The sequence below is a fragment of the Heterocephalus glaber genome, unplaced genomic scaffold (genome assembly GCF_053883595.1).
Source record: "Heterocephalus glaber isolate CG9 unplaced genomic scaffold, H.glaber_assembly_v1.0 deba00000546, whole genome shotgun sequence".
Taxonomy (NCBI): domain Eukaryota; kingdom Metazoa; phylum Chordata; class Mammalia; order Rodentia; family Bathyergidae; genus Heterocephalus; species Heterocephalus glaber.
This window is the reverse complement of record NW_028258147.1, coordinates 41,180,233-41,207,655: the sequence shown is the minus strand read 5'-3', so window position 1 is coordinate 41,207,655 and position 27,423 is coordinate 41,180,233. Positions and strand designations below refer to the sequence as shown.

Genomic DNA, 27,423 nt, shown 5'->3' with positions numbered 1-27,423 from the left:
CAGTTCTTCTGCCCTGTACTATGGAGTACTTTGCTGTCACAGGCCTAAAAGCCATGGGGCCACGGGAAGATAGGCTGAAACCTTTGAAGCCAGGAGCCAGCAGAAACCTTTCCTCCTTCTAAGTGGATTACCTCAGCAACAGAAAGCCGACTAGCACAGATAGTCATCTAAAGTCTGAACTATTTATTTAGTTCAGAAAAGAAAACAGCGTCTTGGCCATCTTGGGCTGCTCTCTGGACCTCAACTGATCACTGATAAATTTGGTTTTGCTGTATGAAGAACCCAATAAAGCTAACAGTCGAGTTCCAGTGAGGCTGCCAATTTATGTGTTTGGATGTCAAATCATTATCTTCTTGAAACTCACATAAGTTGGCTCCTAGGTTATAACTAGCTGTCGTAAATGATTTTAGAGTATTATTTTTTAGACCCATGGAAAGCAAGAAAATGTCTCTTCCAGGAGCTGCTTAATTTCTTATTAGACTCTTAGAGGTGAGTAGGTCTCCAGGCCTGGGCGGGGGGCCGGGGGTGGGGTGGGGGGGATTCACATCCTCCCAGGGAGGGTGTGGACTGATGGGCTGATTGGAGATAACCTTAGGTCCGGCCCTGGCCCTAGAAATTCCTTGATCCAGAAACTGACCTAGAGAAAGCACCTTGCTTGAGGGTATGAGAAGGAAAGGAACAACAGACCCACACTCAAATGCCAGTTTGAACCTTTGCAAGAACACTTCACATTTCACAAAACATATACATTCTCCTGCAATGAAATGCATGAAGAAGTCCCACAAGTCACTGATTTTTATTTTATTATTTTTTCTCTTTTTGGTGCTGAGGATTGAACTTGGGACCTTGCACTTGCAAAGCAAGAGGCAGAACCACTGAGCTAAATCCCCGGCCTCTGATTTTTATTTTTGATGAACCACATCCCTTCCACCCCAGCAAAACTTCCTCTCTGGAAGAGAGCCCACGCCCAGGCCCAGGCCCACACCCAGGCCCACGCCCACGCCCAGGCCAAATCTTCTCTTTTCTTTCCACCCCACGCTTGTTTCACCCTCAGCGACCTTCTGGAGAAATGGAGAGCTAAGGCTTTTCATTAAGCCCGTCAGGAAAAATTGCTCACCAGGTTTCACTCCTTCCTCAGCTAATCACACACATTCACTGTTCCTTTCACAGGGAGATTTCAAATTCCAGCTCTCGGAGCTGCACACCACCCAAAAGACATCTGCTGCCTGGCTCCCTCTGTCTCCTTTGTATCTCATCCAGTGAAAAATACTTGGTGGTCCAGAAAACACAAGCTAAGCAAAATCTAGAAGCAAGGACAGATTTTAAGCTGTTGAGAGGTCGAGCCAGGGAGAAACTTTGAAAGAAAGGCAATAGGAGATGGTGGGGGAAACAACAGTATCTTCTCATTCAACCTGTCCAGGCAAAGGCACTCAGACTAGTGACAGGTCTCAGATCCTGCTGCGCCACGCAGGGACAGAACAGTGAATGAGAACGTGCTGCAGAGGCGATGCTGAGCCAGTAAGAGGCCCTGCCACAATGGGGACTCCAGAGGGGCGGTGGCCTCAGGCTTGGGTAATAATTTAGGCTGTGTCCAGGTAGCAATTTCTTTTCTCTGAATCACCAAATGTTGAGTGTTGAGCCTGTAGGTGACCAACAGCTCCTAAGCTTTGGGAGCAACTTCCCACTGGCTCATGATTCAGACTAAAACTTCACCTTCAAAGGAAAATACAGCACTGCAACTTAAGGAAATTTATTTGTGCAGAAGCAACTACTGTAGCTGAGTCTACAGCACATTTTTCATGTGGTCATTATATTTACAAGCCTCGACCTAAAGAGATCAAGTCCAATTTTCCATCTACAAGTGTTTTGAGTTCTCTAAAGTTTTTTTTCTGCTAATTTGTCTGTCAAAGGGAACTTGATGGTAAGAAAGCGTAGAATTCTTTGAGACTGTGGTAGGAAAACCATTTCTGAAAAGTGGACATCAATAAATCTCATCATAAATAGTTTCTTCGGATACCCTTTTCTTCTGAAGCTGTTTCGAAAGACGTCTGTTTTTGGTTTCAGTTAGGGCTTTCCTGCATGTTTGACAGGATGCTTTCCGGGGTTACTAAAAGCCACAAAAGGGACCACTTCTATTCTGCTTCAAGTTCATTTCACACGTACTCTATTTATTATACCACAAAGCTACCAGATATCGTTCACATTTAAACTGTGTCTTTTAGGAGCTGAGAATTTTGCTCAGTGGTGCCGCACAAGGTCCTAAGTTCAATCCTGGGTACTGGAAAAATAAAGTTTAAAAAGTAAAAATAAATAAATAAATCGTGTCTTTTATAGGAAGATCTAGGGCCACTGAAACCACGTTTGTGTAATAGCAATTCTTCAAAATGCTGCCTTAATAGCTGGAGGCCATGTTTCAAGCTTTCAGTCTCATAATTTAGCACTCAATTCTTTCCTCAGTTTTCATTTGAACCTCATTTTCAAGGGATGATCAGAAAATAGGCTTCTGACCTTTTAAGTTTCCATTTAGTAAAGCTACACTAAATACTTTCTGATAGACCTAGAAGACCACAGATTGCAGGGCAGGGTAGCTTGAAGGGGCCTCTGTGATCATCTGTACACCAGGGATTATAAAGTACCTGTCAGTCCAGAAGACACTTGTCAGACCAGTCAGCACGCTAGTTCTTTCTACAGCCCTAGGTGACTCAGAAGTGAGAGATGGATTCTTCTATCAGTTCATTTGGCCCTGGACACAATTTACAAGTTCTACGTGTAGCTTGCTGGCTTTATCTTTTATGTTTCACATTTTGAGAAAGAATACCGATTCTGAGAAACACAAATATTAGTGTGGTTACAAAACACCCTGATTACACTGAGAGATACTATATAAAGAAAATATCTAAGATCACCCTTACTGGAAATACACACAGTGTAATAGTGATCAGTGTGTGTGATAAATATTGCTTAACAAATTGCTCAAGCATCATAAGCATTAGGCGGAGGCCAGAGTTTTATTAAACACAAAAAAATTGTATTTTCCCCAGTGGTTGTATTGCAAGATAATGAACTCTACAAGTAGCAGAAGAGATATAAATTCAATTTTGCTCAGGAATCACAAACATCATGATATATTATGCCATTGGAGACAGAGCCTTTGTCTAGACAAAATGCAAAAATCTCATGTTCAGTAAATGTGTATAATTAAGAAAACATGAAGAGCAGCTAATCAGCAGTACCGCATGCAGGTCTGTATCTCCAATCTTGATGTTTTGCTTTTTAAAAAAATTCCTAGCTGAAAGTTGAAACTCATTCTTCTAGGTTCCAAGTTACACCTCTGTAGTTTTCAAAAGAATGACTGGTGCATGTGAAGTTAGAAGGCACTTTAATCAAGTCCAAGAATTTTCTAACTCTTCCTTAAATGTTTTCTTTCTACCAAGTGACATGCCAGGGTTTTAATTTGTAGGAGCAGATTTTATTATACAAATAACCAGACACTGTCTGGGGACAAAATTGAAGCAGCTATGATAGTTTTATTAATTTATTTGATTTACTTCTGGTTTCTCTTGCCCAATCTTATTTATGTCAAAGTAAGTTGAAGCAGAATTCATTATGTAGCAAAATGTAATTTAAAGACTTTTTATTGGAACATGATGATTCAATCATTTTTCTCTGTAAGTCTCATTATCTTTTCTTTTGTCCAGATCAAATCACATAAGATGAAATTCCAAAAGAAATTTAAGAATTTTGGGGAAGGGATGAAATAATATCTCAGTAGTTTCTCTTACTACAAAATCTCAGCTATATAATAATTAACATTCTGCTAACTTTGCACTTCTACGATAACATTTACTTGAATAAAATTGACCGAGTTTGTGAACTTGATCTTTTTGGGTTAACACTAATGAAAATGAAATTTCTAATCATTTTGATTTAGAATTAAATGAAGCAGTGAGTCTAACCCAGCCCAGTTTGGGCATTTCTGCTTTTTATCAGTTATATAAATTACAAAATATTCTAAATTTCTACTGGATCCCTTTCAAAGAGTAAGGCTTAGGAATTTTTACTTTTTAATGGCTTTATAAAGTATAAATGAAAAAAATAGATATTCTTCTCATCTGTTACTCGTTAACCCCTTTTATCACACCAGTCATATTGTTAGTATACAGGGAACCTTGAATTCATAAATGGACTATTTTACCAAAGTCCTTTTCCATGTTGATGATTTAGAAGCAAGATCGGTTTCCTCACGGAGACACCATGCTTGTGCAGAGAATGGCAAGATTAGCTCTTAAATGCTTTCCCAACCCCTGTGCTCCTAGATGATATCCTCCAAGTCACCACTGCTGGGCACTAACCATCATGAAAAAGACATTTCATCAGAAACCCATGGGTGTAGACCAAAGGGGACAGCCACATAGCAGCATAGGAAGAGTGCCAAGGAAAACTATCAAGCAAAGTTCAGTGTGTTCAGGGGCTCCCTCCTCACCTCACTTGGCTTCTAGGTCCTTCTAGAAGGGGACCTTCCACAGTGGGTGGGCTGGAGCAGTGATCCCCAAACTCCAGCATGCATCTGAGCATCTGGGGGATTCAAATGATGCAGATTCTCTGGCCTCACCTCTAGCCACTCAAGTTTGATAGATATTGAGTGGATGCAGGGACTTGATTCTTAGGAAGAATCTTGTTACTATCACACATGTGTGCACATACTCATGCATCCAATATAATAAGGACCACATAATGAGGAACAGAGATCCAAAAATGTACCTTCGCTTCTTTGGCCATCAGAGAAAAGCAAATCAAAACAACATTAAGATTCCATCTTACTGAATCAAGAATGGCTATCATCAAGTACTCACAAAACAACAAATGCTGGAAAGCTTGTGGGTAAAAAGAAACACTCTACATAATTAAATGTAAACTAGTACAACCATCTCAGAAATCGGTCTGGAGATTACACAGAAGAACTGAAATAAAAATTCCATTCAACCAACTTGTACTACTTTTGGATATTTTCCCAAAAGAATTAAAGACATCACTCTTCCAGAAATGCATGCACAACTGTATTTATAGAAACACAACTCACAATAGCTAAATCTTGGAAGTAGCCTTTATGTTCATGAACAGAGGAATAGATAGAGGAACGGATAAAGAAAATGTCATGAAGAAGGATAAATTTGAGTCATTTGTGGGAAAATAGATGCCCCTTGAGACCTTAATGCTAAATGAAATAAGCTAGACGCAGGTTAAATGTCACATTATTTCTCTTATATAAGAAATCCAAAGTATAAATAATTTAAAGAGCAAAATAAAAGTCAAATGATATTAAATAGGGAGGTAAGCCTTCTGGAGATAGGAAGGTGATCTGTGGATGAAGAGAGGGAGAAAGGAGGGAAAAGAGAGGAAAGGGAAGTAAAAATGGAAGAGGATGTGATATGTATGCACCAACTCCTCATGCTGGATATTTCTATTATGTATCACAAACCCTTTGCCTCTTACCCAGAATCTTCTGAGTCTCTTTGTGATATCAGTCTCCCACACATCTTCCTAAAAAGCCCTTTTCTGTGCTTTGAGCTTCAAATCCTCCCAGTGACCACTGCTTTTAAGTCACTGAGGCTATGCTGTGTTCTTTTTTTTTTTCAAAATTACTCTGATTTTAGTCTTTACATTCTAGTTCTTTTTGGTCTCCTAGAATTGCTATGTTCCTCTTTTTGCCAGTTCTTCTCCAAACAAAAGTCACATGGAACTTTATCATAGGCCTCTGAGATACACTTCTCTCATCATACTAAACATAAAGCATTGGCATACTTGAAACCCAAGTTACAAAACCAGACAGAATTCTTGAAATTAACTGTCTTGGGAGTTAAACAAAAAAAAAAAAAAAAGGGGAAAATAGCTTAAACTCAATGGTGAATAGACACGGCCAAGGTGGTAGGTGATATGCAGCTCATATGGAAAGGTGGTTCGATTCCGGGTAGCAAAAAAACCCCAAAAAAACAAATGGAAAGGTGGACTGGCTCCTACCAGAATCAGAGGCAAGTTTAACTGAAGCTCACTGAAATAGAAATGTTCCCCCATGTCACAAAAACCACAGGAAGACACTAAGTAGTAGATAAGATCATCTATTTATTCATTCAGTCAGTTGTCACCTATTTAATAGGTACCTGCAATGTCCTGGACACTGTTCCAGGAGCTGAAGACACCAAAGCAGTCATTGGTTCATTGAACAGTTTATGATTGGGAACTTACAAAATTGCCAATAAGTATTTATTTCCATCTGCAGTTTCTCAGTATTATTCAATGACTACTTCCACTGAATTCCCGGTAAGACGTGACTTCCTGATTACACATTCATCATCCAACAGAAACATATGACTACATACACCAAGCCTAATCTGCTTTCATTTTCACCCCGCCTGCCCCCTCCTCATCCTGCAGTTTCATTGTTCAAGGTCCCACAGAGTCTTCTTAGTCAGAGATTTGTTTTATTTCATCTCACTGGGAAAATTTTCCATCCTGGCAAATGTATCTAGATACATGCAAAAACACACACAGCCCCTACCCTGGGGGAAGCAAAGGACTCATCCAGTTCTCTCTTTGGACATATTTCAACCCCTTATCTCTGAAATCTCATTCTAATTAGTCTCTCCAATCCTCTCTCTGACTGCATCTCTATGACCCTAAAGGGCTGCCCAGCCCTGCAGCTTTGTACGGAGAGAGGCATGGAGCTTCATGGGCCTCGGCAATCTCTAGTGAACAACACTTTTTGTTATATTTGACTCAATGGTCTTTGAACTGCAAATGAATAATTCAAATCCCCAAACTCTTGTCTCTTCTAACTTATCAAGACAACTGAGAGAATAAACATTGAGTCAGAAAAGGAGTTATTCATTTTGGCTAACCTGCACTCCCAAGCTCAGGACAGACTTGTTCTGTGATGTTTCTGGAGAATGTTTGTGACTGGAGTTATCCAAAGACTAATACAAGGTATTGGCCACATAAACAAACTTGTGTAAGCATAGATGCTTGTCTATTTTTTAGATTCTAAAAAGTGACCTTGATGTCCCTGATTTTATGAAGCCCCTAGATGCATGCAGGAGGAATGTCATTTATCAATGCCAACTCATTTTTTTTAAAAAAAAACCTCCCTAAAGATGTACAAAAATTTTGGTCCCTTTTAAGTGAGCCTGTTTGGAAACAGGGAACTTTGTACGGGAAATGAAAGAAAGAGTTACAGATGTGAGCCAGAGAAGTACACATTTGTCCTCAAAGATGCTCATGAGATTGGGGTCATGGCTGGTCCCCACAGGAGAGGTATAAGGACCAATGCTGCAATTCTTCTTGCAGAATTAAAAAATTGCTAGGTCATTTTGAACAAGATGGGTGGCAACATTAGGCCAGAAAGAGTCCTGACTTCCAAGAAGCCAGGTATAACTTTCTCCCAGGTTAGGAATATAATTTGGATTCCTTCTTTTTCCTTCCTAAGGCTGTTTTCTCACCTATAGAACAGAATAATTGTTGCATCAATTAGAATCTTCTAAAATGTGAACACATAATCTATAGGGCCTGGATTATACGAGGCATTCAATATGAGTTGTTTTAACAGTAGCAAATGCAGACATTACAAAAGGGGCATGAGGGATTAAAGGAATGGGCTAAAAGTAAATGAAGTATTTTAAATCTCAAATGTTATGTCTTTAAATTTGCCGACATAGGGCTGGGGATTTAGCTCAGTGGCGCCATGCCTGCCTGGCAAGCAAAGTCCTGAGTTCGATCCTCAGTACCAAAAAAAAAAAAAAAATTAGCCAATATAATACTAAATCTCCAAATGTGGGTGAATCAAGCAATATTTAATTTTTAAAAAATAATTTAAAAAAATATAATCAAGGTTCTCCTCTAGGTTGTTTCTCAAATTTACGGAGAAGTCCCCTTACCTTCTTATCTGTATCTAGAGACTCTCTTGGTCACATTCATTTCCTCACTCCGGACAGTTACAGGTTTTTAAACACACAGTGAGAGGATGAGTGTGCATATCTTTCAGATATTTGAGTAGACAAAGCAGATGGTTAATGCTGCGGATGCTGAGGCTGCCTGAGCAGAAGGCAGGGAGTCAGAAAGGAATCTCCAGGGGCAGATGAGGGAGGAATGTGGAAGAACACTGAGGCCAGGAACACAGAGAGGGAGGAAAGACTAACATGCAGCTAAGCCATTCTGGTATGCAGACCCAAACTTTGCAAAAGCCAGAGGTTTGTGCAAGATCCAGGCCAGAGGGGCCCTGCATCCAGAAGTAGGATGAGAGGTGTCTTGCCTTGGGCACAATTTAAGGGGATACCAAAAATCTCAGTCATCAAGATAAATAATAGCTTAATGAAAATTTGTTTAAATGCAAATGAGTGCAAACACCTATGGTGATATTTTTGGTGCCCTTTCAAAGTCTAGGCTTCAAGAGACACTCCTCATTTTAATGCTAGTCCCACCTCAAGGAAGAGGGTGTAGGTTGCAAAACCCTCCACAACTACTGGGGACTACTTCCGGGGAATTGTTTGGGATGCTTCAAGGAATCTCAACACTGAATTATATTCTCAAGTCTGAGCAAGAATAATTATTCATGACAAAACCAGGCAATGAAAAAAACAAAACAAAACAAAAAAAACCAGCCAATGAAGACCACAGATCGAACACTCTTGTCTTTATTGGTATATGTGTTTGGCTCTGAAAGATCAACTACAACACAAATTCCAGAACAACAGATCTCATTTGCGCAAACATGTGTATACAATGAAGGATTCCAAATTGCACTCATCACTCATGCATATATGTGGACCAGCTCTGCATTTCTGAACATAATAAGAGAACACAAGTCATATTTTGGGCCCATTTTCTTACATTAAATATGAGAGAGAGAAATACAGTGAAGCAACATCCAGAAATGACCAGTGCCCTTTAAGATACCACCCCAGCAGAGGTTGGGACCTCCCCAGAAAGACCAGTGCTACAGGGTGACAGGCAGTGCCCAGGCAGCACAAGCCTCCTTGCTGTGGTGGAGAGGCAACAAGACCTCACAAAGAGGATCACAGTAACACAGTAACACTTGAATTTGATGCCCTTGAGCAGAGGGTCTCCTTGAGGAACATGAACACACAACCCACCTATCCAAAGCTATCCCTGTCTAGCGACAGTCTGGGGTCCATCTGAACTAATCCTTCAATCCAACACCCACTTCACACACACCAAAGCTCTTCCTCATGCTGAGACAAAAGGAGGCACAAAGCAATCCAATAATATGGATCTTCTCAAGGAGAAACAAAAACATATTGGGATATTAACACAAGAATGATGCTAATGTATCAACTATTAGACCCAAATTTAGCTAAGATCCTTTTTCATTAAAAATTTAGGGTATAACATGAAGGATACACCAGAGTGTACATAGCTCAAAGATGTGTGACTCAATAATTTAGTGTTAGTACTATTCTCTTGGCTACATGACTATTGTCTTCCTTCCCAAAGTTCAGGACTTTGGAAATTTAAGGTTTAGTTAATCACCATAGTATTTTACTAATAGTTTAAGTATGCTCTTCTTTCAAATACAGTATCTATCAATGAAGATCAAAGCAAGGTTCCAGGAAACCAAACATTTTACACATATATGGAGGAATTTAACACACATTCAAAATGAAAGCTCTTAAACAAAAAGAGACACCCTAAAAATATACCCTCAAACAGACCTCTATAAGTCAAGCTCCGGCAGCAATATGTATTCACAGTTCTTTCTGTGCACATCAGGAAATAGTATTAATGGAATTAGGAACTAAGAACAAATGTGATCATAGATTCTGAATCCTAGGAAAAAGGAGGGAGGATGGAAGAACAAGATAGGCAAAACAAATGCATATTCATGGAAGTAAAGCCACAATAGAGAAAAACAAGACCAGTTATGTTAGCTGCCTAGGGTGTTCTATGAATAGAAAGTAAGAACATGACCTCTGCTCCCAGGTAGGCCAGAGTGTCCCTCTGTTCGCAGCAATAGACTGAAGGTCAACTCCCTCCCAGAAGTAGACTCTTCTGAAGGGAGGAATTGTGGGAGGGGCTCAGTGGGCATAAAAGTACAAATAGCTCTGGAAATCCATTGTTTCTGTAGGAAAACAATCCAGTGAACTGCTCAGTGATGCCATCTCTATATTTTACAAGCAGACATATCATGCAGTCTCCTTGAGTGAAGACGGTCCTGAAAGAGGAGACTAGCTATTTTGACATAATTAGAGAGTGTAGGGCTATAGCCTGTCCTCTCTGTACCAACCACATTACTGGGATGTTTGGAAAATGGCACTCAGTCTTTAGGCCATCATTATCTAATAATGTGGTTGGGCTCATTTTAATGTACCCAAAAGGTCAATGGCATGGCTAAACAAATGTGCTAAACAAAGCCACAGATAACAGACAGGACTGTAGATACCTACTCACATAGAGCAACTAGTAAGAATAATACCAATAAGGATAGTATGGAGACTAGGCCTAGATTACCATTTTCTTTTTAGGATTCTTCTTTACCTTTGGTTCAAAAGCACACAGATCCAGTCTCTTACAAATCACAGGAATCTATTTGTTCTAAACTCATTCTGGAGTCTGTCAATCTTAGTATTACTATGCAAAATACCACACTGTTGTACTATGCACGACCCTGATAGAGGTCCCTTTTCTAGCGCCCCAGTGTAGGCCCAGATGCCTGAACTGGCCAAAGAGGAAGCCTTCCATGACGAAAAATCTGGGGACCTCTGTGCATCAACTCCATCAAGTTTGGGTAAGGGTGACATCCCAAAGGAGACCCCAGCTCATCAGAGAACCCTACACAGCTCAAAGATCCCAAGTGGAAGGAAAGGCATCCTTAAATATTGGGAAATATATGGATATCACCAGCCTGGCCCTTTAAGATACAGTATTCTCACCTCCCTTGCAGGAATTAGGTAGCGCAGAAGTGAAGGAAGTGGAAGACAGAGATCACAGGCTTTAACTAAGCAACTTATTGCATTTGGAATCATCCACAACACTGACCCTAAACCAGAGCTCTCAGCCTGCCTTGTCAGAACAAAGGATCCTCCCACTTCCTAAGCCTTTCCAACTCACAACATAGGGCTCATCTTCTCCGTGACACTCATCATGTGGGAGCTGAGCAGAGTTTAGGATTCCTCTAGACCAGGCCTGCTGTGGCCAACCACGTCCAGCCCCTCAGCTCCATCTTAACCCCTGCATATAAGCAAGAAAATACAAAATATGAAACTGGACATCATATTTCTTGTGCACGTCCTATAGGCCTTGCAGCATAATCCACCAAAGGTAAACCATTACAGAGGGATAATATGAACAAAGCACAGTACAAAGATAAATGTGAAAAAACACGTAGTACAAATAAAGGCAAAGATAGATACAGTTAGATTTTATATATATTCAACTGATATCAGCAGTTATCTCCAGTGTAGGAATTACAGGTGATTTTTATTTCACCTGTGTTTCTTACGTTGTTGTCTTCTACTATAATCTATATTATTTATCCTCATTTTAAAATCTTATTTCAGGGCACTCAAAGGGATTTTGGGTGATCCAGACTTAATTTTGTCTTATTAGCAGAAATCATCAGGTCTACACCAACTAAGGTGACCGGCTCATTGTGCTTTCCTTGGCACTCTGTTGACATTAAAACTGAACCTCTCACATTACAAGAGCTGCCTTCATCCTGGTCAAACCCAGCTGAGCAGACATCCAGATATTTATACCCCATTCTTCCTTTTGTACACATGTACTACCTTCTACTTTTCCCTTCCATGTGGGAAGGCAAGCATTCACCACCAACAGAAACATGCAGCATTCCCTCAGAGGCAGGAAGCACCCCCAAACAGAGGGCCAAACAGATTCAGCTCCTCCTTGGGCTGCTGCCTTCTTCTCAGCTCTCAGGAGGCTGCAGTCACTCCATCTGGGGCTGAGCCAAGGAGGGAAGCTGCCTTTGTATACACAATGACCAGGTATGCTAAGAAGTACTTCTCTCCCTATTCTTTACTATGTATGGCATGTTGCAAGTTCTTCTTACTGCCCTTCAAGACAAGGAACAATGATCAAGAAAAAGAAAACCAAACCAAACCAACCCCCAAAGAACTCCTAGAACCTCACTGAGCATTCATTAGTGCATTTCAGCAGGGGAGCTGGCATGACACATAATCCTAAAAGAAGCCTGAACATGGTGGGTTACCCTCTTGGGCTGGCAGTCAGTAAAGACAGAAAAAATGTGGACCACACGGGGGAAACCTACACTTGGTTATAATAGCTGCCATGAGGGGCCGAATGTCTCATCCCCAAAAAGCTCCTATCAGGCTACTTCTGCTTCATGGTAGGGAGTGTGCAATGGTTTGAAATATCTGTCACAGGAGCTTCTGAACAACATAGGTGGCTACTCTGCATTTATGTTTGCTGAGCTGGTCCTGACCAAGCTGAACCCCAAATGGGGTGCAGCTTGATTCAGTTCACTCATCTGGTACACATGTTCCAGTCCAGCTGAGCCTTGGGAAATACCAGAACCAGAATAAATGCATTCAGATCCCTCATATACTAGGAGGCTTTCAGTATGTCACTGATGATTTGGAGAAATTGGAGTGAAATGTCTGATGGGTGCAGGATCCATAATTCATCTTGGTTGTCCAATGATTCAGAAGTAAACAGTCTTCAGAGATCACTGTGAGTTTCTCCCAGACCTAGATCTATAATCATTATTTTTCCTTTTTAGTCATGGTGTGTAGGATTAGAGCATTTTCTGCAGAAGGTATAGGTATTCTAAAATAGGGTGGTATTTCTTTTTTGATAACAATAGTATGACCCAGTGGCCAAATGCTCCTAACATGATTTCACTTAGTTGTGAATGTATTTGAAAACTGGTCTGATAAATCTTCATCTCAGTGGAGTTTATAACACGGCTTACATTTTAAATGTAATTATGAGGCATGTTTTCATTTCCTTTCTTGTAGAGAATGAAAGTTGCTTTTTAAAGCATTATTTGATAACTTCTTAGCATCTCCTTTGGAGTTGAAAGGGGATATAATATCAAATGGCTGTAGCTAGCAATGGGGGACTATGGTACCGTGAGGGAGAAAGAATTGTATTGGGACCTACAAAATGCCAGCAATGTGCCATGACGGTCCCCAAGGGACAAGTTGCCTACCCAGTATGCCATAAACGACGCAATTTCTAAGGATCTGAAAATAATTGCATTCTCTCTGTCCTGATACTCATGCTGGGTAGAATAGACTTCACTTATATTAATGTGCAGGCCTTGGGCTTCAAAGCATACAAACAGTTCCCAAATCATCTATTATTTGGCCAATTAAATGCTTAGAAGAAAGTATATTTTTGAAAGACAAAATTAATAGGCAAAGGACAGGAGAAAGTGCTAAAGCAATTGTTTCCAACTGTTTATAAGTCCTATCCCTGATCACCGAAATGGACCACAGTCAAACATCTGTAGTGAAGTTTGATGATAACCTCAGATAACTCTCAAGGCCCTTGTTCTTTGACCTAATGAGCTCTTGGGGTCCTGGATGTAATTCAGGATTTTTGCTCATGGACACTCAAAGTGATGTTGCAAATATGTTCAAAGCCTCTGCAGTTCTGTGAAAAATATCACCTATGTCCCCTGCCTATGTTCACTACTAAAATGACAAGGTGGACACAGCAGTTAAGAGGGACAGAATGGAATCTCCATGTAATATTTTCAACTACTGTTCAAATACTACCTCCCTTTATAACACCTTATTTCCTTAGTCTAGCTGGCCCATGAATCTGTGCTTATCTGTATAAGTGCCTAATAAGCATGTAACCAGTAGGAACACACACACACACACACACACACACACACACAAACACACACACTATAATACCAAGAGAAGTATGGCACATTCTGGAGGAAATCAATAAATACCCATTTAATTCTAAATAGAATGAAAGTGGGAAAAGCATCTTAATTCTTTATATGCCTCTGCCCCAGGGAGTTACTAGCCCTGGGTAGGCATAGAGAGCAGGCTCTACAAGGACAAATACATACAGGTACATATTTTGAGACAATTCTAGTTGAAATTAGGCCCAAGGCCTAGGAGTCTAACTAATTTACAATGCTGTTCTAGAAAGACACAATTTTAGGAATGACAATAAATCTATGGATCTAATATAGTCCCACCTTTCAAGAGTCAACACAAAATTGATGATTTGGAAATTTTAATGGTTAACATGTTTTGTTTTACTTTTGTTTTTCTCAGATCAGAAGGTGTGTTTCCATTGTACCCTGTCAAAACCTTTCTCAGCAGTCAAGGAGAGGACAGCAACATAGCTGCTCTTGAGCCAAGTTTGTAAATCCTACTGGGAAACCAGCCCATGCTGTAAGATGACATGGTTTTCAGACACATCTAAATGGACTGGTTGAATTAAAGACCAACTCCAGCCTTGATGTTGCTGAGCTCATCAGCTCCATCTTGCCGTCCCGATTGGTCAAGATGGTCTATAGTTAATGGCATAGCACTTTGAGGGGTTAGTCATTAGAGTACACTGCTTTGTCTTGGGAAGGCAACTTCTTGCTTGGCTAGGTTTTGGAAGCTAAGGAGTGACGTCAAGATGTTGTCTGGCCAGAATTTGCAGATAACCATAGAACTCTTCTCCTCCATCAGGCATGGGTTTAGCCTCCTTTAGTTCCTGCAGGGACACAGGAGCCTCCAAATACCAAATTATTATCAGGCGGTCTTGGGGGAACCTCTGGGCCCTGCAATAAAGTAGACAAACTTGCTATTGGAAAGTGCTCGGGAGCAATTCAGCCCTGTTCAGATTGCTCTAAAACCCTGGAAACCATCTCTGGACTTTAGAAATGAAAACTAGTACATAGCTCCCAGTAGCGAGAAAGTACTTCATTCAGGGGACAGAATTTTCTCATCATCCTTCACTTAAACATTCTTATTTATCTTACTTTAAAAATTCTAGTTTGATCATTTCGTTTAATTTGTTTTTATTTTTTAAACAAAGCTGTGTGAGTATTGAGGCTGTATCACATTAAACAAGCCACTTTTGAGTATTATCTGTGAAATAAGGCATTTACATAGGCTGCACAGTATTTTAGGATATAATGCATAAGATCATAAACAGGTAGTGGACTGAGGACCACATCTCACTCACCCTGATGTACTCTTATTTACTCTACCTGGTGTTTTAAATCTTGGCAATTGAAATAAAATAATAAATACCCATTCTTTCTGGAAGAATTTGGTAATACTAGGCTCATGCTCCCATATTGCTTCCAGTATGCTACACCATTTTTCTGATCCAACCCATTTCTCATGTTGACCTGCCAGACCCCTGTAAAAGGAATGTAGGTAAAAGGAATGTAGGACCTTTCCTGTAACCTCTGCTATCTAGCTATTGCATTGTGATTATGTTATGATCTAACATCCCAGTGAGGTTCTGTCATTATCGTAGAATCTCTAGTTCTTAGCATTGTAGAAATATTATAGATAACCAGCAAATATTCAGTGAACTGAAATTCACTATCTAGATTAGAATCTTCCAATTCAGTGAAACGAAATGGAAATCACTTTTTGTAAGGTACAGCTATATTCTAAATTTAACACCTTTGAACAGCAACCAGCCTTGGGGAAGAACAGTAAATACACCAGCTTGTGACTCAAGCCTCTGACGGATCTTGGAAGAATGGACATAGCATACTAGCCACATGACAGTTTGTTTTAAGCACATGAGAAGTGTTCTAAACTATCTCTTTTTCCCAGATATCATCTACACAACTTTCCAGAAAAGTCCTTCTTCAAATGTTATTTAGAAGATAGTTTATTAAAAAGTATTAAGTGAGAATTACCTACTTGAAAGCTAAACTCAAATTTTCATGGACCTACAGCAACAGGTTCTCCTGTACATCTGGTCTGTCCGTTTTGAAATATTTTAACTTCTGGATTACTATAACTAGCATATCCAAAGAATGGGGTTTATTGTTGAAAGCTTATGTCTGATAAAAATATTTATCTCTGTTTTTACTGAATAATATATTATTAAAAGGATGTCTAATAAATACTATGCAATCAAGTTTGATAGGAATAAAGCCAATGAAAAGTGCCATAAGTCATTTTTGTTACAAGTTTGCTAGTAACTGGTATTTCAGTAATAGCCACATCTGATCAACAACTGGCCAACATCAAAGAAGCAGTATGTGTCATGAGATGAAGGAACAGCTCAACAGAGAAAGTGCTGCTCTCCAGGAGCTTACAATTTAACCTCAGTGAGACTGCATAGACACCTCCATGAAAGCAGGCATACTTGCTGTGGAGCAAAAGGCAACAGATGCATTGAGGAAAATTGAAAAAAAAAATGAGATAAATAGTGACAGGAAAGGGTGAAAGGAAGGAGAAAAATAAATTTCTTCTTCATTTTCATTTCCTTGAAAAAGTGTTCTTGGAAGTGTGATATTTAAGTATTCTTAAAATCATCAAAAAGTATATATGGCTTGGTGACTAAAAAAAATTCTCCTGGAATAAGGAATGACTTCAAACACTAAGCCAGGAAAGGACAGTCTAAGGAGGGAATGGTCAGGTGGACCTCTTTGGTCTGCAGTTGGGTGGAGGCCAGAATCTGAGAGGAGGACACAGGTCTCCCCAGTTCTCTTTCAATCCCTTTTAAGTGGGGATGACACAGAGTGTCTGAGGTACAGAACCGAGAGTCTCTAAAAATAACCAAAATGTTTGTGAAAATCTCCATGGACTAATGGGGATGACCCCTGAAAAGGTACTTTCAGGACTCCAAGCACAAGGAAACACGTCTGGTGCAGCAGTGTCCAGCTCAGCTTCTTCTAGGAGGTTTCCCCACTGCTATTTGGTTTGCTGTTTTGCTTTCTTACTCATTTGTTCATTTCTCTTATTGGACATGTTGGGTTGATGGTATTTGCTTGAGTTTTCAGATTTATCTGTCCTTCATTGAAAAGGAAAGCAAACTTTGTGAGGGCATGTGAAGTTTAGTCAACCTCAATTGTAATACAGGGAGCCTAAGGGAAGGGCATCATACACCCTGGTCCTGGTGGTGTCGACAGTGTCAACCTGTTCTATTCCAATGGAGAATGATCCACATGATCACAGAGTTTCTCACCATGGCATCCTGTTTCATCTTCCTCCATGTTTGACCACTACACATGCAGAACATTTCAAGGACTTCTGGAGGATTCCAACTTCATCAAAGAATGCTCATTTTAAACAATGCCTCAATTCATCTTGTTTACATCACAACAACAATATTAGAATTTAAAACATTCTTGATTTCCAATATTACCTCCAAGTTCAAGGATCTCAATATTCTTTATACACATTTTTCTATTTATCTTGTCATATTACAAATTCAACTAAAATCTATGGTGGGGCCCATTTCACACATTAAAAACTTGTAATACTGTTCTTTCTCATACTTAAGCTCAAATCCCCAACCTTAAACATACTTTAAGATAAACGTGACAGAACAGGAAGAAATTATAGGTGTTTCCATATATATTAACAGATCTGTTATTCATTGCTGGGCCTTTCCATCCCATGTGAGCTTTCAGCAAAGGATCAGTTCTACTTCACAATAGTCCTACCTTACTTGGGAGACAGGACAGGGGAATAGCATTTAGAACAGCCTAAGAACATGTAAACAGACAGAAGAGATCCACTTATCAGTGCCAAGGAAGCCCTGGAATCTGGATCACTGAATGTCTTGTCCCTCATGGCCCATTTTTCATATGAGGGAAGTTGTGGAGCTCCAGTAGCAGGAGACTGCTTCTCCACTGTGGTTTTATTTTTGGTTGCCCTTGAATCTGTGATGTGGATTTTATATTTGAGAAATGTCTCAGAAGACAGAATAAAGAGTTCTGAGATAAATCTCAAGCTTGCCGATGGAGGGTAATGGGTTAATTTGGTTTGGAAAAATATGTCAGCCTAATTCACATGCACATCATCTGCTTCAAGATCTCTTTGCTGGTGTGGCATAATTATAAGGCCTGGTGTTGGGAACTAGGACTGAACAAAGAACATGGAACTACCCAAAGTGATACCACCTGTGTGCAACACAGCACTCTCCCAACTACCTAGAGTAACATATTTTAATTATTTTCAATAAACCAGATTTAAATTACATCAACTGCTTGCCATTTATAACTGATGTATATGCATTCTAATAATGTTTCTGGTTTTTGTCTCTTTTTCAAGATAAGCATGCCTTGATTTCAACTTCATGTTGTCAAATGTTTTTAGAAAACAGATCCCAAGAGAAGTCAGTATCTCCTCAGAGTCTCCATCCCAGCAGGAGACACACCCTTTAGAATTCCATAAACAAGAGACTAAAATATCTAATCCATAGGCCAAAGGCTGCAAGAATCCTTAGACATCTCAGTGCCCTGAGCCCCTCAGCCTTTTCAGAGGCTCTGATAAACATGCTCACTGACACAGCTTTGCATCAGGAAAGGGGCCAACAAGTATAAACAGCTGTACTTACATGTGTCTGGCTTGAGCTGACTGTTGGTAATGCCAAAGTACTGGGGATTTTCAATGACAGGAATTTTGGTCATTCCAATAATGACAGCATCTGGGCCGCCCTCTGAAGAAGATGGAGTATTACTCCCATTGGAGATATGGTGCAGTGGGCTGGCGGAGTCATCATCATTGCTGATAACTGAAGCTGGGCCTGGCATTGGAAAAGATATAAATATTCTCCTGTAACTTAATGACTTCAATTGAGTGATAATTCAGGTATATAAAATTCATCAAGATCAAGCATATAATTCAGTGAGTTTTGGTACATTCAGAGTTGTGCAATCATCACTACAATCAAATTTTAGGACCTTTATCATCACCCCAATTAGCATTTATCCCTCATTCTCCCCATACTAAGTCCAAGGCATCCATGAATTTACTTTCCAGCTCTGTGAATGTACCTAATGTGACATTTCATAGAAATTGAATAGAATCATATATGCCCTTTTATAGCTGGCTTCTTTTACTTAGCATGTTTTTGAGGCACCTCCACATTGTAGCATGTATCAGTACTTCCTTTTTATTTCCAAATAATAATCCATTATATGGATATACTACATTTTCTTCATCCATCCACTGAAGTATATTTGGGATAGTTGTACTATTTGGCTATTAGGAATAATGGTACTGGGAACATTCATGTACAAGTTTTGTGTAGACACATGCTTTCATTTCTCTTGGGTAGAACTGATATCTCTGTGTTTAACATTTTGAGGAACCACCAAACTGTTTAATAAAGAGGCTATACCATTTTATATTCCCATCAGCAGTGTATGAGGGTTCTAATTTTTCACTCCCTTTCCTTTTAGTATGCAACTTTCCTCTCTGTTCTGTGAACACCTTCAAAACATTCTCACCGATGCCCCAGAATTAATTAGGATTCCTGTTTCACAGAATATGGAAAGCTGTGTTGGGATCTTGAAACTCTCAGTTTTCCATCTCCATTCTTTGAACAGGTCACTTATCTTCTTTATACCTCTCCATGTGCTTACAATGGTAAATGAAAGTAATATCTGCTTCTACTTGATGGGAGTGGAATGATACTAGTGATATGAAAATGCATTGTAAATTTAAATGTGCTCTATGAGTATGAATTACAACTAAGTATTCCTAAATGCACCTTAATTGTAGTAGGGCTAGAATTACTTTGGATTTTCCAGTTACCATATTCCTTTTCTTCCACATTCTATTAATGCATGTACCACTTTTGTTTACAAAATATTTTCATAGCAACAATAGATCAACCCTATGGTAAAGTCAGGTACTTTATCTTTAGCAGTAATATTATTTGTAGAGTTATTACATGGATGACTTCATATTAAAGTAATAATCATAGCATTTTTTCATACAAGACTTAAATTTTTTCAGCCGCAAACCTCAGAATGTATGTGCCTATACTTATTTAATCTACTGTACATAGTGTTTGTATATATAAAATACTGTGTGCCTCACCAATATATGTAAGGTCTACTACTGTGTATTGTGTCTAGACAATTTATCCATCAAGCTCTAAACTCATACTACTTACAACCAAAAATAGATTTGTAATGTAAAGGTCCATTTGAAAGCTTCAAAACAATTGATAACTCATGGTAGATATCCCATACATGGGGAGCAGATAACTCTTGTTAGACATACATTTCACATGTATCTAAGAAGTGGTTCACTGGCCATGACTATTGGCATAAGAGAAAGGTGAGAAATGATAATGATAAGGAGGGAAGATAAAGGGGAGTGAAAAGGCAGAATAAAATACCCAATGAAAGCCAATCCCACTCTGAGGAAGGAAAAATATGAATTACTATTCCCCATGCAAGGAACACACACATAAAGGATCCATGTTTCAGCACTTCCCCACATTCTCCACTTTTTCCCTCACACTTACATGCTTCAGTGAAAATAAGAGCAATTTTGAAAACAAAATTGTTTTGCCAGGTAGGGCCTCTGATATAGTTTTGAATCCCCTATTCAATACAGTGATAATCCATCCCCAACCTCCAAGATCCATCTCTACCTCATATGGGGATTATCACAGTTTGCAGTGATAACAACTGGACATTCCTCAGCTAGCTATGTCTTAAACAAATCTTGCAGGAGGAAGCCAACTGCTATTATAGGTAATTTTTAAAGCATTCTCTCAAGGATGTGCATTTAAGTTGCCTTTAATGATATACCCTGGCTTAATTCTGCAAATAAGTCCTCATACAACCAATTTACAGACCAGAGAACTTAAAGCAATGAAAGCCTAGCAGTCTTGCTCATCTTGAACATAGCTGACCCATCATAGCAAAGAGCAGAAATCCTGCCAAGAATAGCTACAAAGACAAATTTTTGGTAATATCCCCAACCATCCCTGTCTTATGATCTGCTTCCTGACAGGCTTAGATCACCCAGATTTTAGCCAGTGATGGAAAATGGAGATGACTTGTGCTAAGGTTTCTGCATGTTGTCAATAAAACCTCCCTGTCACTGGTTCTCCCGTTTGGTTCCCTGAGCAGCTGTCCTGCAAGGTTACCAAAGCAAGCTATACCCACAGCTTCCACAGAGGCTACAATCAAAGCTGCACACTTCTCAACAGATTCCAGGCTCCATCTTTACCCACAGAATTGTATGAGTTGTCATTTTCACAAAATTCCTTGTGTTGTCAGAAAGCCAGAGATACTCGCTCCCAGAGCCCCAGCAAGGGTTAGAAATGCATTGACCCCTTTCACATATCTTTGTTTATCCTAGGCCCAAGGCAGGATGCAAACATTACAGCAGTGTTCAGTCATTTCTGAGGAGGCTGATACCCAGAAGACAATGTTGTGAATTCAGGCTCTGAATCACTGCCAAGTACATTGAGGAGCCCTTGCTAGAGTCCAACCAAGGAACTTCCTGCCTGCTTCTCCTTCTCCATCAAAGGACATTCTTTTCCCTCCAATTGAAACCCCAACTCTAATGTAACAGATTGCAGAAGAATAGGCTGTTTGGTGAGGAAGTTGGCAGACTGGTTAACCACAGAAGTGGTATAAAGCACAAAAGGTAATTTTTCAAAAGCAAAGTTGCTGTAGACAGATCAGAGCAGCACGAACCTCTACAATTCATCATGTGGAATATTAATTCAAGTGTTGTTTCCTTCATTATTGATGTTCTAAAACCTGGAAGATTTATCAGGCTGGAGAGGTTGCAGGAATTAAGCCCTTTTCTTTCTATGAACATTTTGGTATAAGGTAATGCAGAGTACAATAAAGTTGGGAGGGGAAAAGAGCTCTCTGCAGGAACAATGAAGGTCTGTAGAATTTGACAGCAGCCTGTCCATGCCCTTCGTGGGAAATGTCTTCACGCGTCTGTGTATGCATTCAAGCAGACACCAGGAAGAAGATGGAGAAGAGTCAGAACCACGTTATAAGAAACTCATATGAAGACTTGAAAATGTATCATGATATTAATATAAAGTATGTAGATACTTGCTGAGTACGGAGTAGATAGTCCTAATAACTGAGCTGACAAATATGAGTTATGCCGGAAAACACTTTTAGCACATTTTTATTTTAACTTATCTTAGGTGCAAAGAGGCATTTTTTTCTCTTATCAGAGCTTCTTAGTTACATAACCTACACATCTGTTAAGACATTTCTAAGTCTAACTTTGACTTACTTTCCAATGAAACAATGGAGGAAGGTCTCCTGGGAAAGAAGTTTCTTTGTCTCAATACCAAAAAAGGCTTGACAGTAAGGGGAGGGATTATTTCTCTTGAGCAGATATATTAACCATGCCTTTTATTTTCTGTATTCTGAGGATTTGACACCTGGTACTCTGCTGACAGTGGAGGGAGTCTCTCCAGGGCTGGCCAGTTGCTAGAGACAGTAAATGCCATGCCTGCAAGTATGTCTTTCAATCAAGGCACAATCTGAATCTCTAAACACTTCCTTATCTGGTCCTCATAATCCAGTGACTGTGGACTTGCCCTAACTGCCTCAGTGTCAGGTACCTGAAAACTCAGAAGAGCACCTGTGCTCAGAATCTGCTGAAATTACTCCAAATGTCCAATCCTAAGCCTGCTTAAAGGTGTCCTGCTTTAGTACTTTGGTGGTGGAGGGGGGAAGAGATGATAAAGTCTCTCACAATAGTGCTGTACTATGATGCCTTCTTCTTTCCACTTAGTTTACACTACAGGATGTTCTTGATCCCAGAAAGTTTCAAAATTATGGTTTTGGCCTTTTAGGGTACAGCAAAAAGCATTCACCTTTAAAGCTCTCTCAGGCAGGATGATCACGATGATGCCTGCAAAGCACTGGTGATTGGCCATGTCTGAAAGTCCCTCCAGGGAGCAGCCAGGAGGCCTTGAGCTGCTGAGCTTGTTGTCCTGAGGAGACCACCTTTGTACTTTTCCTTTGCTTGTTAAGAGCTTTGGTTTGGAACTATCTGGGGCTATTAAGGGTCTGGGTGACTTTTCCCCCTCCAGGGCCCATCTGGCCAGTCTGCTTCTGCCTGGGCTCAGCCCACTGGAAGGCACTGAGAGAGGCTGCTTTACGGGACAAAGTTTTGTATCAGGCTCAAAAAAGAGAAACAAGTTTTGTTACACAGATAGGATGAACAAATAAAGGGCAAATGGCTCTTCCTTACTTTACAGTCATACCTACAACCATCTCTGCTACCAGAAGAAATACCAACCAACAACAGAATCTGCCCACGATGGTCAAATCCCAGTCATATCACTCTGCTCATGAGTAATATAAAATAGTCTGTCTTCTCCTGCCTGCTCTGCGATCTTCACTTGTTGTCTCTGTACCCACACCGCCTGACTTTGATCCTAATGCTGAGCTGCATCATCCTCATTCACTTGCTTAGCTACAGACACTTCCTTTCAATTGTCAACACGCAGTCTGAATGCAAGGGATGGATGTAATCAAGCACAAATCTCAGTGCTTGGGCTCTAAAGTGGATACAAATGAGCAGCTGATTCACCAATTTAAAACCCTGTTACATCTTGGCCAACGGAACAAAATTAAGAGCCGAACTTGTCCAGCTGACAGTGAAGCCAACGATGCACTGCACACACAGCTGTAGTGTCGTTTCAGTTTATGTCTTTAACCTGAAAAGTGCATCACTGTCTACAACTGACACAACTCCACAGGAAAAACAAGTCAACTTGGAAAATGCAAAACCGTTTACTCAACTCAATTAGCAAAAGCAATACTCTTTCTGGAAAAAAAAATTCTAGACTTCCTTCTTCAACAAATCAGAAATTAGGCACACAGGAAACGAGTCAAGGACTAAGGAATATGAACAGGATCTGAGCACTTTTATCTGAATTAAAGAACAGAAACTCCGTACTTAGCCAAAAAAGGAATCACTACTTACCAACACCTTGTCTTGATTTTACTTTCCCAAATCCAAACCATGAGAAATCTGAAAACCACAACAGAACATAAAATAAACTTCGAAACAGAAGTGTAAACTAGAGGCAGACAGCACTGTCCTTAGCCAGATAATTGAACAACCCCTCCACCCAAAATAATAAAAATTAAAAGAAAAGAAAAACAAAATAAAAGCAGGGGACCAAGACTTTCTTTCATACACCTGGAAACTAACCCTTGTATATGTAGGTAAAGATTTATTTCTCATTCTGAGAACATGGAAGGAAGTTCAAATCAGATAACAGACAGGAGCCTGTCTTTAGGAAAAATGCTAACACCCAGGGTTAAGCACACAGGGAGCTATTTTCCTTCTTTCTCACTTTCTTTCTTGACGAAGTGGAGAGATCCTCACTCAGTACTGAATCATCTACCAGGAAAGTGGTAGGGATGAAGACTCACAATACATTTGACAAATGCACTATGGTTCTGAACCACAGCAATGTGGGGTAATAATGGGTAAAAACAGGTCTTTCCTGAAGCCAAAGTGGACAGCAAAAAAAAAAAAAAAATTAAATAAATAAAAGGAACCTGAAATCTCATGGGAGACCCGACACATGGGGTGAATTAGGATTCAAGAGGGGCAAGGGATCTTAATTCTACATGGATTCTCCCTAGTGGCTTAGTGTGTGACAGTGGGTAGTAGGCAGCAGCCCTGTGCTTTTCTGATACAGGGCTCTGCTAGGCACGTATGAGGAAAGACCCCAGATGTTTGGAGTAGAGGGTGTCTAGTGAATGTAGCCCCCAGGAAATGTCTCTTTGAGCTTGGCTCTTTGGCCCTTCTAGGTATTTCCACTGGTTTCAAAGTGAATTCTATGCAGCAGGCAAATCCCTGGATATGAGACAGATAAAGAGAATGGAGCCCAAATAAGTTACTGTGCTTCTGTGATCTTCAGTTCCGTAGTGGTTTTTACAGAGAGTGAAAATAAGAAGCCAGGTAGAAAGAGAACCTATTTAAGACAAACAGTGTATGGAAAAACTCCTTGCATGCTCAAGGATGCCTTACAAAGTTGCTATGAAGATTTTTTTTTACTTTTTTCCCAAGTATACTGTAGGCTTTGCCTTCCTGGTGTCCTACAACTTCAGCCCTCCAACCTCAAAGCCAATGTCTGCTTCTGATGGCTATCCCTCTGAATGCTTCCTCCTAGGTTTTGGGAGACAAGATGACAGCCTGGCCTCAATCCAAAGCCAAAGAAAGATTCTTTTGCAGAGAAGACTGAGCTTCAAAGCTTTGAGTGCAGCAAGGCAGAGTTGTGCTTAAGGATCTGACAGTCACAACCAACCCCACTCAAAATGGTGTGTATTTCCTACAGAAGATGTTTTAGTCTTCTATGTTTGCTTTCCCTTTTTGAAAATTAAATGGGAGTTCTGTGTCTTCAATAAATGAAAGTGAACATTCAATACTTTATTATAAAACAGTCTTTGTGTCAGAGGACTTTTTTCGCCTGTAGACTAATATAAATATTCTGAACATGTTTAAGGTAAACTAGCTAGGTTAAACTATGATGTTCAGTAGGTCAGGTGTGTTAAATGCATTTTTGACTTACTATATTTTCAACTTACAATGGGTTTATCAAGACGTAATTCAATCATAAGTTGAGGAATATCTGAACTCACTCACCATGAGTTGTCCAGTTATTGCTCAGTCACTTTCTCGTCAGTGGGACACAATACCCCACATCCACACTTAGGAAGGGAGGTTTTTTTTGGCTCACACTTTCAGAAGTTTCAGTCCATATTTAGCAGATTTAAAGACATAAGCAGCACGATGGAAGGGACTAGGCAGAGGAACGCTGCTCATATCATGGCAGCCAGGAAGCAGAGTAAAGGGAGGAGCTAGGGAGGAAGATGCACCTTCCAGTGACTTGTCTCTTCTGACTAGACCCCAAACCCTAACAGCAAACTCAGTCCACTGATGAGCACAGCACCTCCATGATCCAATCACTTTCCAAAGGCCTTCAGGGGAACATTCTAAATCTAAACCATAATATGGGATGAGTGTGCCAGGGGATTGATGTAACTGAAATGTGAAAAAACAGAAATATAAGCAAAGGCTGACTCAATCATTTGGATTTTATAGTGAAAATTGTGATGAGGCTATTTTTGTATTTATTTTTGTTATAATTACATTTTTATTTCTACTGATACATTTTTGCAGTACATAATGATTAAGGCATATGTTTTGTTTTGTTTTGTTTTTCCTTCCGGTACCAGGGATAGAACTTAGCACCTTCCACTTTCGAGGCAGGCGTCGGAACCACTGAGCTAAATCCCCGGCTAAGGCATATGTTTTTAAAGATGGACTTTAAGATGGAATTGAATTTAGAAAATAGCAAAACTCTCAATTTATGGATTATATTTTCTCTAAATTGCCTCTTTTTCCTTTAACCTAATTCCTTCAGATTTCTCATTTGTTAATTCCAAAATCTGTGTTCTTACAAAAATATGAGAAAATTCTGAAATTGTTTTTTTTTGTTCATTAAGTTTATTGAAACATTCTAGGTATACATTATGATCACACTGATCGTTGGGAATTTGTACCTGTAATGACGTATCGTTGAAAAATCCATCTTAGGTTAGGAATTAAGATTATGAAGATTAAATTTAGAAAACATTGCTTTGGCTTCCGAGCAGAGTCTGGATTTTGGGAGAGAAAAACTAAGAGTGAGAGATGTTTGTGAGGCTTTAAGAAAAATCAAGACATGAAGGCACTGTGACCTGAGCTGGGTACCGGGCAGTGGACCAGTGAAGAGCAGGAGGCGACTGCCGTGATGAAGGAAACCAACAGGCCTTGAGGACTGACTGCAAGTGGGGGTGTAAAGAAGGGCTGGGAAGAGTCCAGGGCAAAACAGTGAGGTGTATGGTGATGCTGCCTATAGAGCCGCCAAGGAACTTGGAGAGGAAAGCAATGTAGGACTCAAACTGAGTAATGCTTTACCTCATGAATCCCAGGTAAGGTTATTTACGGACAAAATGAGAGAGGACTATGATAGTTTGGATCTCAGATGCCCTCAGAAGCCCCCTGTTAAATGCTTGGTCCCTGGAGTGGTACTGCAGGGAGGTAGGGGACTCTTCAGCAGGTGGGGCCTAGCAGGTCTTCTAGTTGCTGCAGGTGTGCCCTTGAGGGAGCTGTATGACCCCAGGCTCCTACGCACTCTCTTTGCCCCCGGGCCATCAGGTGAGCAGTTTCTGCTCCCTGACATGGACACGTTCCAGCCAAGATGTGCTAATCAATAAGCCAGAAGCAGTGAGCCAACCAGTGATGGCCTGGACTCTCCCAAACTGCAAGCCCGAAATAAAGCTTTTCTTTTTATAAGTTGATTTTTTTTCAGTTATATTTGTTACTGTGACAAAAAGCTAACATAGGCAAACATCAGGTGGCAAAACGGTCCGGAGCTTAGGTCACAGTTTTAAGAGCCAAAATGGAGCTGCTGCAGTTCTAAAGCCCA

At 40.1% G+C, this 27,423-nt stretch overlaps 1 protein-coding gene across 4 annotated transcripts in view; it reads right to left on the bottom strand.

Annotated features, from left to right (window-relative positions):
- Positions 1-27,423, bottom strand: part of Ntrk2 (neurotrophic receptor tyrosine kinase 2) — a 346,345-nt gene that overhangs the window by 131,535 nt on the left and 187,387 nt on the right. For 2 of the 4 annotated variants that reach the window (XM_021242569.2, XM_021242571.2), the window contains 2 exons: positions 23,922-23,969; positions 18,541-18,729 (listed from right to left, as the gene is read on the bottom strand). In XM_021242569.2, coding sequence (XP_021098228.1) covers positions 18,541-18,729; positions 23,922-23,969 — 237 coding nt within the window. Of the gene's footprint in view, positions 1-14,581; positions 14,786-18,540; positions 18,730-23,921; positions 23,970-27,423 lie in introns of those variants that run through there. The other 2 variants (XM_021242572.2, XM_004862443.4) reach the window with 2 other exon arrangements.